This window comes from Centruroides sculpturatus, unplaced genomic scaffold, assembly GCF_000671375.1.
Source record: "Centruroides sculpturatus isolate CEXI.00-Female unplaced genomic scaffold, Cexi_2.0 scaffold964, whole genome shotgun sequence".
Classification (NCBI taxonomy): domain Eukaryota; kingdom Metazoa; phylum Arthropoda; class Arachnida; order Scorpiones; family Buthidae; genus Centruroides; species Centruroides sculpturatus.
This window is the reverse complement of record NW_019385230.1, coordinates 264,380-276,937: the sequence shown is the minus strand read 5'-3', so window position 1 is coordinate 276,937 and position 12,558 is coordinate 264,380. Positions and strand designations below refer to the sequence as shown.

The following is a 12,558-nucleotide window of genomic DNA, read 5'->3' as shown; positions in this document are numbered from 1 at the left end:
AGGATTAAGGCTTACTCTGAAAAACTTGGCTTCTATTATACTATTTTAGATGCGGGTTTTTGCGTTTTTGATTGCGTTTTAATAGGGTACGTCAAGAGAATGTACACTAAGAAGAAATTTTTCGAAAAATTCTCCCCCACGGGGGAAGTGTTATACACTTATAATAGATACATTTTGAGCCACAACAACGCGTGGCGGGTTCTGCTAGTATAGTATATTTCTAGCTCGTTGGACTTCGCCATTCGGCCATTATTGAACTTTCGTTATACTCAATAACTTTCGGTTCTTACAATAAATAATGAATTATCAATTTTTAGAATTGTTTTCTTTTATTAAATCTAAATATATAAAATTGCTTGTCTCGACTGACTGACTGACTCATTCACTCACTGATTCATCATCGCTCAGAGCAAACCGCTTAACCTAAAGAGGTGAAATTTGGTAGAGAGTTAGGGTATGTCATGGAAACGCACAATAAGAAGGGATTTTTCGAAATTCCCTTGCGGGGGAGAGAGAAAGGATTAAGGCTTAACCGGAAGAACGGCTTCTACTGCACTATTTTAAATGCAATTTTCTGTTTTTATCTGCGTTTTAGTAAAGTATGCCATGGCAATGCACACTAAGAAGAGATTTTTCAAAAATCGGGAGAGGATTTAGTCTTCATCGAGTACTTAGGTGTATTAAATTAATGACATTTCAGACATTGTTATAAATATTTTTATCTATTTCGATTTTAAAAATGTTTGAACCGTTTTAAATTCGAATTTGTTATTGCACATTGGTTCGATTATAGAACGATTGTAAACGTTCCAGAAAATTGAACAAATTGAAAATAGTTCGTTTGATTCTCGGCAATTCTCATCATTCTCAGTGGTAGATGTTATATAACAATTACTATGGTTGTTGAAATACTGAATATAAATGGGATTTGCTTGCAAAATCCGCTGGTAACAGCTAGTTTATCATATTTTCACTTTGAATAAGTTTTAAATTATTAAGTGATAGTAGATTAGCGTTTACGCATCACCAGCTGCTAGCCATGATTTACCGTTATCTGTCAACTTTTGCAAACACACGTTTTTAGTTTGAGAGTATAAAGTCGCAAGATGGAGGACGTCATCCATATTCCTTCTTTTTTTATAGATTGAAAATGAGCTTTTGTCAAAAAATGAGCAGAAAATTTCATAATTTAGTTGTAATACATCGTATCCAGGTTGTAACTGGTGTTTTTTTAACCGAACTGGACTATGTCTCAAAATTTCGAGACCGAAATCGGGTTGTTGTCCCTCCCACTTGATGTCATTTTCGACATTTTGTCATATTTGGATTTGAAATCACTGGGAAGATTAAGTTCTGTCTGTAAACGATTAAATCTGATCGTTAAGAACGACTATGTGTGGATAGAGAGAAGTAAAAATGCTGTTGTGACTAATCAGATATCTCAAGAGATTAAAAAGAGGTATTATCTTCAATTCTTTTAAATAAATTGATCAGTAAGAATTATAAACTAATATAATATTACTACACTACTGTTTGTTTGGTTTATTATCATAATTTTAGCAATTTAAATCCAATTTTGAGTATATCTTATCAATATAGTAATTTGAATCTATAAATCTGTTTTGTTTTCAACAGGTTGACGAGAAATTAAGTAAGTGAATAAAAACATCTGATATGTAAAAGAATTGCGACAAGTAAAAACTTGTGACAATTCAGACAAGAGTCAAATTCTTTCAGAGTTTTTCTTTGTGAAGGTAAGCTTGGTGCTTGGAAGTGGTACCTGCAAGATTTTTACCTGTATTATTTTCTACATTTTGCTTCAAAGTGCAATGCTTATCTTTACTAAAGAAAAACTTTGACTGTCGTCTAAATTGACACACAAGTTTTTACTTGGTGCAATTTTTTTTACATCTCGCATGTTCTTGTTTGGATGTCAATTGTTTTTTGTTTAATAATTGTATTATTACTTCAAGACATAAAGACGATTATGTACAATTTAGTCGGTGCTCTGTAATCGAGCGCTGCCGACCAACATGCCACCGACCGAATGCATCTCCGACCAAACGTGTTGCCAACTGAACACTTTCAATATTCATTTCGGTTGGCTCCGCCCAAATTTTTTGCTGACCGACACTTTTGATATGCTGCGCTGTTTAAAAAAATTGTTATAGAAAGTTTTAATTTGTATACAATTGAGCTTTTGTTATTCTGGATAATACTCTGAATAAAATTCATTTGTTTCCATGCAATTTTATTCTTATAAGCATAAAATTAAGCTGTAAAACTGAAATATCTCTTTAGGAAACCCTGTGAACTTTGACCTATTGACCTGGAAGTTTCACTAGCACCTCATTGATAAATGAGAAAGGCTTAAGTTTAAAATTTGAGCTTTCTAGACCCAATATTTTTTTCTGAGTATGTGTAGTGCCCAATGAAAAAGAGGAAAATAGCTTTTTCTTTGACAATTTTTGCACTTTTCAATTGTTTATGTGGCAACTGCTTTATATAAAATCTTGAAATTTTCCACACTATATAAGAAAACAATTACCATTCAAATGAGATATTTGGAATGCCTAAAGTTTTAGGGAGTGGAGAAATCAACTATTGGAAATCAGTAACTCTGAAACAAGTAACCTACTAATCAGCAAAAGGCAATTTGGAGGAATATTGTGTGACATTACTATTTTAATGTTTTCCATGCTTATACATTTACATAGAAATTAAATTATATCAATAAATAGCAGTATGCTAATGCCTTCTGACACTTTAAAACATAAAATACATGTGTGTACATACATAACAACAAAAAAGTGAGAATAAACTTGGGTCCATGAGTGGCTCTTAGCAAGATAATTTGATCAAATTAAAACAGTGACATTTAGCAAACATCTTTCTGCAATAAGATCAAATCAAAATGAATTATTCCAAACATATAATTTTAATAATGTTATGTTAATGCCATTTAAGTGATATAAATCTTTTTTGTATGCTATTGTTTACATATAAGAAATCAGTTATATGAATATCTATGATCGGTTTGATTTATTCAGCATTATTTTTACTCTACATTTTTAATAAAAGTAATTTTATTTTCATAGTAATATTGGCTTTTAGAGCAGTAGATATAATAATAATAATAATAATCAGTGGGCTTTACAGAAGGTATTATGTGAGGTGTTATCTCATGTATTAAAAATGGTGTTAAAAAAGAATTTAAATGTTTAAGAATTTAGAATTTTTAAACAAATAGACATAATACTGATTTATTGAATAATTGTTGATGATTGAATATTAACTGAAATTGTTTACTTTAAAAATTTCATTTTTATAAAATTACATTTTTATTTTCTTTTTTAAAAATAAATTCATAATTATTTTAGGTCATTTAGGCAGCTTTCTGCAAAAGAAAAATGCAGAATATCACAAAATTGGAAATGTGGCAAGCTGGCAGAAGAATTTCTATTAGTTCATCGAACTCCGTAAGAATTTTAAAAGAAAACTAAGAATTTCAATTAGTAAATTCTGAAATTTTAATGAGGTTTACGTAAATTGTTAGGTATATGCCATGGTTACAATTGAATAATAAGTATCTTTGGTATAGTAAAGCCAATACAATTTTATGCTATGAAAGAACCATCGATGGAAACATAGCAAAATGGCCTATTCAAACACTCAAAGGACATATAGAAGATGTTTGTCGTTTTGTATGCAGAGAAGGACTTATTGTTAGTGGAGGAAGGTAAGTTTGTTTTACTACTACTATTATTAATTATTATTAAAATACATTTTTGATATATATTTTTCAGAGATGGTGCAATATGTGGTTGGGATGAAGAAAATGGACAGTTTATGTTTTATTTAAGACGTTGCCATAATAGTGACATTAATAGTGTTGACATATGGAATAATATTATAGTGTCTGGTTCCAGAGACAAAAATGTGAAAGTAATTAGTTAAATGAAAAGTAATACCATTTTTATTTAAATACGATTCAGAATTTAAAAATAAATTGTACTGTTTTAGATTTGGGTTCGCCAAAATGGCAGTACATCCTGTCAGCATCTATTACAAATTAGAGATCGAGTATGGTCTGTGGCTATTCCTCCCTGTGGCAGGTTTGTTATATTGATATTTAAATACTCATAGAATATCATTCTGTCCTCTTACAAAAAACACTTTTTATATTTATAAAGAAAAGAGATAATTAGTAAGAAGTTTTAACATACTATATATTGTATTTTGTTTTTTGTGGTTTATTATTTTTATTGTTAGATATCAAACACAATCTGTGCTTAAATTATCAAGGAAAAATAATCTCATGGACCTAACTAAATAAGAAGAGTCATATGTAAAATTATAAGAGTTTCATGAAATTTTTGCAGTGAAACGTCAGTTTTGCAAAATGACTTTAAAATTATATTCACATTTTCAAAATAATACAGTGGGTGATAGATTAACGAACATAATCCATTCCAAGACTTTGTTTGCTATCCAAATTGTTTGTTAACCAATTATCGATTTACCATAGGTTTTTATGGGAATTTGATTAATTAGTTCTGGAGACCCCAAAAAATAAAAAAATATACTTTCTTACTACGTTTATTTATATGTAATAATAAAAATACATACATATAAACAGTCTTGCATTTCTATTAGTCATGTTTTTTCTGTTTGTNTAAAAAGGCCGTGATTGACATAAATGAACAAAAATGTGGACTTACATTTGACATGTGGGTTCGATGCGTTGAACATTAATTAAAAGATTAAGCATACGATATACAAGATTTCTCGTTAAAAATTCTGAAATAAAATAGTGTTCTGAAAATAAAATAGTGTTTTTCTAGGTTAATGTCCAGATACGTGGACCATCATGGCGGCACTTCCTGTTTCAGCCTCGAAACCAGACGGTTTGCAGATGACGTGTCACTTGACGACGCGAGCGAACGGCGGAGGCTGCTGCGCCGCGGCAGCGTCGGCGGCTGTCATAGCGCCTCATCGCTGATTCCAGCAAAGGAAACAGTGGGGACGCACATTCTAACCTAACCTAACCTATTCTAATAATATAATTGGTAATAATTATGCTAATTTATTAGAATAGGTTAGGTTAGGTTAGAACGTGCGTCGGCGGCTGCTGCGCCGCGGCAGCGTCGGCGGCTGTCATGGCGCATCATTGCTGATTCCAGCAAAGAAAAGGAAACAGTGGGGACACACGTTCTAACCTAACCTAACCTATTCTAATAATATAATTGGTAATAATTATGCTAATTTATTAGAATAGGTTAGGTTAGGTTAGAACGTGCGTCGGTGCGTCACGTGACACGTCGTCTGCAAATCGTCTGGTTTCGAGGCTGAAACAGGAAGTGCCGCCATGATGGTCCACGTATCTGGACATTAACCTTTTTCTAAATCTAATTTGATGTCCTGTGGTGGTGTAATAAGTCTAGAAGTAAAGTAAAGCCAATCTTAGACCTTTAGATGTCGAAAACTATGAAACATAACTGTATCATGACTACAATTTCATCATTTAACATTATGATATCTGTTGAAAAGCCAAATTTCATCAGTGGATATTTCAGTACATAAACAACAGCCAATGCTACTGCAAAACATATATATTAATTTGAAATATGTCTAATGTCTGTAAATTTTTATTTTATAATTATAACAAAGAATAAAGCGTAATTACAATGCAAACACAGAAGCTGTTTGAGTGACATTAAACTTTACTGACCTGAATGCAGGCCTTAACAAGTAAATCATACTTGACTATATCTTGTAAGCACATCTTCACATTCACATCGAGAGTAATAGCTTCTTTATTTCTGGACATCTTTTATATTTGTAAATAGAATGTTATATATGTGTAATAAACTCTAAGCTACTATTTTTTAAATCCTATATACATTTTAATCTGTTATTCAGCGAAAACACAAACACAACACGACAGCAGTCTTCTACAGTAAGCACATAATAGCGAATTTTGAATGAAAGATGGTTTATAGCGCCGTCTCTCGGTTACTTCTTATAATCGTTAATTGACTTGAAAAATAATGAAATATTAAAGTATACTGATAATTTTTACTTGTTAAATTCCCAGATTTGTATCACCCAAATATACAAAGCCATTAATTTGCAGGTTGTAGATTTTGCCACTCTTAACCATGGGCGTAGCCAGGGTTTGTTATGGAGGGGGCCTAGTCAGTACCGGCCCGAGGCAAGTTTTAGGATGGAGCGAGATCCTATTATGGCCCTATTATGGCGCCCCCCTTGGTTTCCCCCAATTTATACCCCTTAATTTTCTTAATACTCAGGCGCCCCCTAAAATTTAGCGCCTGGAGAGGCTGCTCCGTTCGCCCTATGGTAGGGCCGGCTCTGGGCCTAGTAGAGGCCAGCCTGACACAAAATTGAATCATTTCAAATTATTGTTCATTGAAATGGAATTTCCATAGGAATCGACAATAATTTAACACGCCTATAATATGAAACTTCCTTTAATCATACGTTTTCGAAACTCTAACAATGCCAGGCATGGCCAACATACGGCCCGCGGGCCAGACCCGGCCCATCTAATGAATTTATGTGGCCCGCGATCAATCTTTCAATATTAGGTATTGAAGTCCGAATAGCTCGATGAAAAATTCTGACGCCTAAAAACAAATAAAAGATCAACAACTCACTGTGCGTTTAGAGTTAACCCTCCATTACAAATCTCTTAAGACAGCATGATAATGTGAAAAATGTATCTGTAATCTCTATCTACAATTCAGTCTCTACGGGGTGACACTACAATGAGATCTTGCACCACCTCAAAATCTTCCTAGTGCAGCCTCTGGTTCGGCCCGTGGAAAAAGTTTTCTTTCCAATCCGGCCCAGGGGGCAAAAACTGTTGGCCATCCCTGCCTTAAACAAAAATTAACCAACCAATTGTTTTTTACCATTTTTTAATATATTCACCGTCTTTAATCTAGATCTAGACTTTCAGTGGGTACACTACACCCAATTAAATTAGCTTCAGCTTTCTATTTCTTTTTGCAAATCGGCTCAACACTTTTTCGGCTGTAATTTTTTCATTGACAATGGAAATCTCTATGTGAGAGAATCATTCTTGAATCATTGTGCTTCTAAGCCACGTTTTTATCCGCCTCATAACAGAAAAACTTCGCTCACAGCGGACGGAGATCACTGGGAGTACTATTGCAGCTTGAAAAAGTTTATATAAATTAGGGCAGTACTCTTTTTTTTAATGTGATTTCTCAAACTTTCAGCATTTATCTCAACATTTTTTAATTGAATCATGTTTTTCATGACCATCGCTTCAGCTTCCAAGGCTGTTGTATCAATTCTTAAGATTTTTTTATAATTACTGATGAAATCCTCTCAGTTCTTCATGTCCAATTTAAGAAATGCGTCTACCGCACGAGCTAACGGTAGATTTTCGAATCGACGTTTCAGATTTACTATGATATTATCTACCACTTAGTAATAAATGTTGATCTTCCAGTATTCTTCTGGTTGTGAATCGGCTGAAAAATCTAATGTATTGCTTTTGCCCACAGTCGACTCTGTATAAAATTCTTTTTGTTGACGCCTCCTTTTTGAGACTCTAACGAGTCTAACAGGTACTAGTGAAATCTCGTGCTTTCCAGAAAACTGCTCGATGTCTGTCCAAATTTTGAACTGATTTCTGCATGCTTCGAAACTATCTATAGTACTTGCTATGAGGTCACTAGCCTGACCAAGAGTGGCATTTTGAGTCTGGAAAAATTTACTCACTACATTCACTATAGCGAGAACTGAGTGAAATGTGTGTAAGGAAACGACTAACTCTGGCTTCGTAATAATATTTAGCAATCCAAGTGCTTCCACTGTGTGCTTCTCACAGTTCTCAATGATCTCTTTTTCCAAAGTCAATTTAATTGCCTCATAATTTATCAGTACTGCTTGGCAGTTTTCGTAGCGACAACTCCATCTGGTAGTACTGAGACTTCCCATTTCACGGCTGGTATGGATTCCGAGAGTGCCTTGTAATTTTTGCAGGCTCGCATGATAAGGTTGTGCGAAGTGAATATACAAAGCTTTCAGGCCGTTAAAAAATGTCTTTGCTAGTGAAATATTTGCGCATGAGTCAACAACCACGAGATTTAGTTTGTGTGCTAACAATGGATGTAAATTGCATGAGGATGATTTTTACCAGACATGATGCTAGCACCATCATAAGACTGTGCAAGAATTGGAATATCACCCAAATGGTGTTTATTCAATGTGTCCAAAATTAATGTAGCCAGTTCTTGCGCATCTCTGAAGGTGAAACAATTTGTAAAACCTATTAATCTTTCGACTATGTCTCAACCGTTCGCATATCTTATAGTCATTGACAATTGTTCCTCTTTAAAGCATCCGACCTCGTCCAGACTTAAAGAAAAAAAGCCACATGCTTTAGCTTCTTCAACAATTTCTTCTAGAGGTTCGATATCTCTTCAATTATTTCATTCTGGATATCTGGGCTGCAGTAGTTGTAGTGTTTTTCAAATAGGAGTAAAAATTTGTCATCATATTTACAAAAAAGTTGAGTAATTTTCACGAAATTACCTCTAATTTTAGAAGATGCGTCTTTCTGGTGCCCTCTCAAAGGCAATCCCTGCCGAACAAGGGTCAATATTATATCAATAACTTTAGCCAAGTATTCTGTGTTTTGAACAATTTCTTCTTGTTGATGTTTCATAAGTTGTTCATGAACATCTCCAAATATAAGAGATTGACGATAAGACACAGTCTACATATGTCTGCATTCAGCGAGGCGATGATTCTGAGCGTTTTTTAACGCTTTTGCTAATTTTTTTTAGTTGTCAAAACCACTTTTTACAAATTTCTCACTTTGGTTTCGTATATTGCCCTTGTTGAAGTTTCTGCATACGAAACAGTAGACTTTTCTTCTTTACTGTATTCCAACCAGCTAGTATATAGTTCATAACATCTGGACGAAAACGATCTGAATTTTGTTCCAAATTTAGTTTTTAGGAAATCTATATCATGCAGGTCAACTTGGTCTATGGGCTGTCGTTTTTACGCCCAGTGCGGACTGTGAGACCGCGGATTTTAGAGCGGGAATTTTGTAAATGAAAGGAAACTTTCCCTTTTTTCGTCGATTGAAATTTTGTAAACATCCCCCTTAGAAAAAACTCCTCGCGGAGTATCGGAGCAGAGGTCTCCTTCAACTATCAACAGTTAGGTGGGAAAGTTGACACTTAGCTGGGAAAGTTGACACTTAGCTGTCAAGAAATGCAAGTCATCGTCAACAAACGGACGGCTTTCCCATCCTAACGCTATAAAAGTTTGCGCTACAGGAAATATAGGGCGGATCAACCCAAGGAAGTTATTTCTGTACTTGTGTTGTCGATCTCCATGTTCAGGAACGGAATCCCGTCAGAGAAGACATACGACCGCCATACCTCAGCCTTCCCCTCCAATCTTACACATAGAGGAATTTGTTGGAACTTTGTGAACTCTCTCCCCCGAATAGCATTTTATTGCATTTAACCGCATTTAATCGAGTAGCGTTTAGTCAGATAGACTTGTAACCGAATTTTGTATGTTAACTTTAGTTAATCAATAAATGTTTTGTTTGTTAACCTGTCCACCTGTCGATCCTTCTCCCGTGAAGACCACGTGCTCGCGACCTCCCACTCACTTTTTGCCATCCTAAGCCATCCACCGACGCAGAGATCCGGTTTTAACAGCCTGTGCAGTGTAAGTGGTCATTAGGGATCGTCCCTCTGACCCTCTGCTTATCTCACAGGACGAACTTTAAATCGCACTGTGTCTATTAAATCTTAGAACCATAACATTTACGTTAGTTTTTGTTTATTATATGTAGATAATGGTTTTGAGTAAAGGCTCTTTCTCACTTATGGAAAAATCCGTAAAACGAATTTTCAGAAAATTTTCTTTTCCGTACCATCAAACCAGTGCAGAAAATCGTGTCGATCAACTTCTAACTTTTCATTTACAGAATACTGAAAAGGACTTTCTCGCTCCGGTAGCAATCAGGTAGAGATTTAAGTCGTCACCATGCATGATCTCGCATGCATAATAAAGAGTTTCGAAAGAATATAGAATTTGAAGCAAAAGAGCAATCGGGATTTTGTGGAATCGTCTATAGAAGAGATTAGAAAATATTCTCATCCGTTGACACACAGGCATGCCAACAATAGTGTTTTCTTCCATCTTGGCCGTATCGACTGTGACGTCATTACAATAATAGCCTATATCGGATTGCTGAAATTCTTTTCCGGATCTGACGAAGACCCGATGTATATTTCGGATGGTACAGCTGTAGAATTACTTTTCTGTATTCTTTTTCCGCATTACTTTTTTGCAGTGATTTTTCTAGTGTGAGAGCGGTCTTAATGCAACATCAAAATAAATAAAATTAATATTTTAAAAAAAACGGAAAAATCTTCATAATAAGGCCAAATGAAAATGAAGTTTGAGACAACAGGGAAACCGACAGAGAATAAACAGATTGAGTTAGGGAAGAGCGACCGATTCTTTTTCCTTTAATATCTGACTTTGTAAAGGATCTCTCCTCTTAAGTCTTCATTAATTCGATCGGTTAATCAATTTCACACTTCCGTTCGACTTGGTACGCGAGTATCGATCCAACTTTGAAACTTTCGCTCGTATCTCATGCCATAATATTTTCTTTTCTGACGGCTAAGAATTTTTCTTTATGTCTTCCTTACTTACAACGCGGCAATTTTGTTTACAAAGGAATGCTACATTTATTTCCAAATTTTGTCATGTCTACGAGGTCAGAGTGAAAGCTCGATTTTTCCGATTGACATTCTAAACATTCCATTATTTACCCAATTTGAAAAATTGTAGATCTGTAAATTCCCACTATCGTCTGGAAACCTTAGGGACAGGAGGCTCCAATTAACTATACATGAACTTCCAATGCAAACCGGAAGTCACTATTTTTCAATTCAAAACTTCCCCGAAAGCATTTAATAGATGACCGGCACGACTCTATTGTTAAAGGAAAAGTATGATGTACAGGGGCAAAATACTATTCATTTAAGGTGGAGAACGTATATTTGAAATTAAATGATTTAAAAATATGATTAAAAATTGCAGCCCGGTATTGTGACGATGTCACAATAAATAATTGTTTATACTTATAATTTGTGAAAACTTTGGTTCCAACTTTATAAAAATATTTACTTGAATTTCCGTCGGATGAATAAATTACTTTTTACAAATTAAAATACAAAGTCGTTCTAAAAATATATATTTCAGACGATTACCATTTTTACAGTGTGTTCTAGAACAAAGTACAGACAGCTGGACCTTCCTTTTTAGGCTACACAACTGCCTATATTTAAAAAGTTTCTTAAAAACACAAAAAAACCAGTAAATATTAAGAAAAAATCTTCTTTAAAATTGGAATGGTAAATCTTACGACGTCTTGTTACTTCATCCTTATCCATTGGGTTTCTGGCTCTTTATCTACTGAGAATTAGCGCTGACGAAAAAAAAAAATATTTACTATGAAAAACTAAAAAAAAAAAAATATTTACTATGAAAAACTACATTTTGACCTTTGTCGTGTTATAAACTATAGTATTGAAGTTAAAATCCTTCTAAAATATAACAAGGAGTTAATAATTGTGGGAAATGGAAGAAGTGTTTCATTTGCCCATGAAAAATAGTCAAAGAAAACATGCATATCTGATGGGAAAATGCGACGCTTCTTCCATTTCTCACAATTATTAATTCCTTGTTATATTTTAGAAGGATTTTAACTTCAATACTATGGTTTATAACATGACAAAGATCAAAATGTAGTTTTTAATAGTAAATAATTTCACAAAATTGGAACCAAAGTTTTCACAAACAAACTATAAGTGTAATAAAAAATTTATATTCTGCGAAAGAAAAAAACACTGTTTGTAAAAAATCAACAACCTACTTAGTATGTTACAGATCAGATTAACCTGTACGTACGGTACGTTATAAATAAGTAATCATACGGCTGAGAGCAGCGCTATAACTAGCTTTTTATGCGCCCGGTGCGAACTTCTGTAACTACGCCCCAAAACTTGATCCATGTCATTTCTGCGCTCTGTGCCTAGGCACCGCCCTAGTTACGGCACTGGCTGAGAGTAAACCTTTCAAGATCGTACTTTGGTATATTGGGGGTTAAGTACTACACTCACCAGTTTAATTAAACTCTGATCTGACCTTTATAATCTATACTAATATTATAAAGAGGTAATGTTTGTAAGTATGTAAGTAAGTTTGTATGCAGCAGGTAATCTCCAAAACTACTCATCCGATTTCAAAAATTCTTTCACCAATATTTAGAATGGAACTTCAGGGTGGACATAGGCTGTATATTATTCCGTTAAACATTCATATAAATTAAAAGATATAATCTAGGTTAAGGCTTTTATGTCCAACAGATGGCGCTACGAGTACGACTCCCTAAGTTTGCTTTTCTGCGAGGCATTATGCTTTTCTGTGAAAATGAACTAAAGCAGATCATCTTCTATCTAT

At 34.2% G+C, this 12,558-nt stretch overlaps 2 protein-coding genes across 2 annotated transcripts in view; one reads left to right on the top strand and one right to left on the bottom strand.

Annotated features, from left to right (window-relative positions):
- The window catches only part of LOC111636469 (vesicle transport protein SEC20-like), a 34,746-nt gene extending 28,761 nt beyond the window's left edge, over nt 1-5,985 (bottom strand). Inside the window, exon 1 of the mRNA XM_023381728.1 lies at nt 5,732-5,985. Coding sequence (XP_023237496.1) covers nt 5,732-5,830 — 99 coding nt within the window. The 5' untranslated portion in view covers nt 5,831-5,985. The remainder of the gene's footprint in view (nt 1-5,731) is intronic.
- The window catches only part of LOC111636468 (F-box/WD repeat-containing protein 4-like), a 23,237-nt gene continuing 11,587 nt past the window's right edge, over nt 909-12,558 (top strand). The window contains exons 1-5 of the mRNA XM_023381726.1: nt 909-1,459; nt 3,381-3,479; nt 3,557-3,739; nt 3,807-3,945; nt 4,024-4,115. Of these exons, the coding sequence (XP_023237494.1) occupies nt 1,248-1,459; nt 3,381-3,479; nt 3,557-3,739; nt 3,807-3,945; nt 4,024-4,115 (725 nt within the window). The 5' untranslated portion in view covers nt 909-1,247. The remainder of the gene's footprint in view (nt 1,460-3,380; nt 3,480-3,556; nt 3,740-3,806; nt 3,946-4,023; nt 4,116-12,558) is intronic.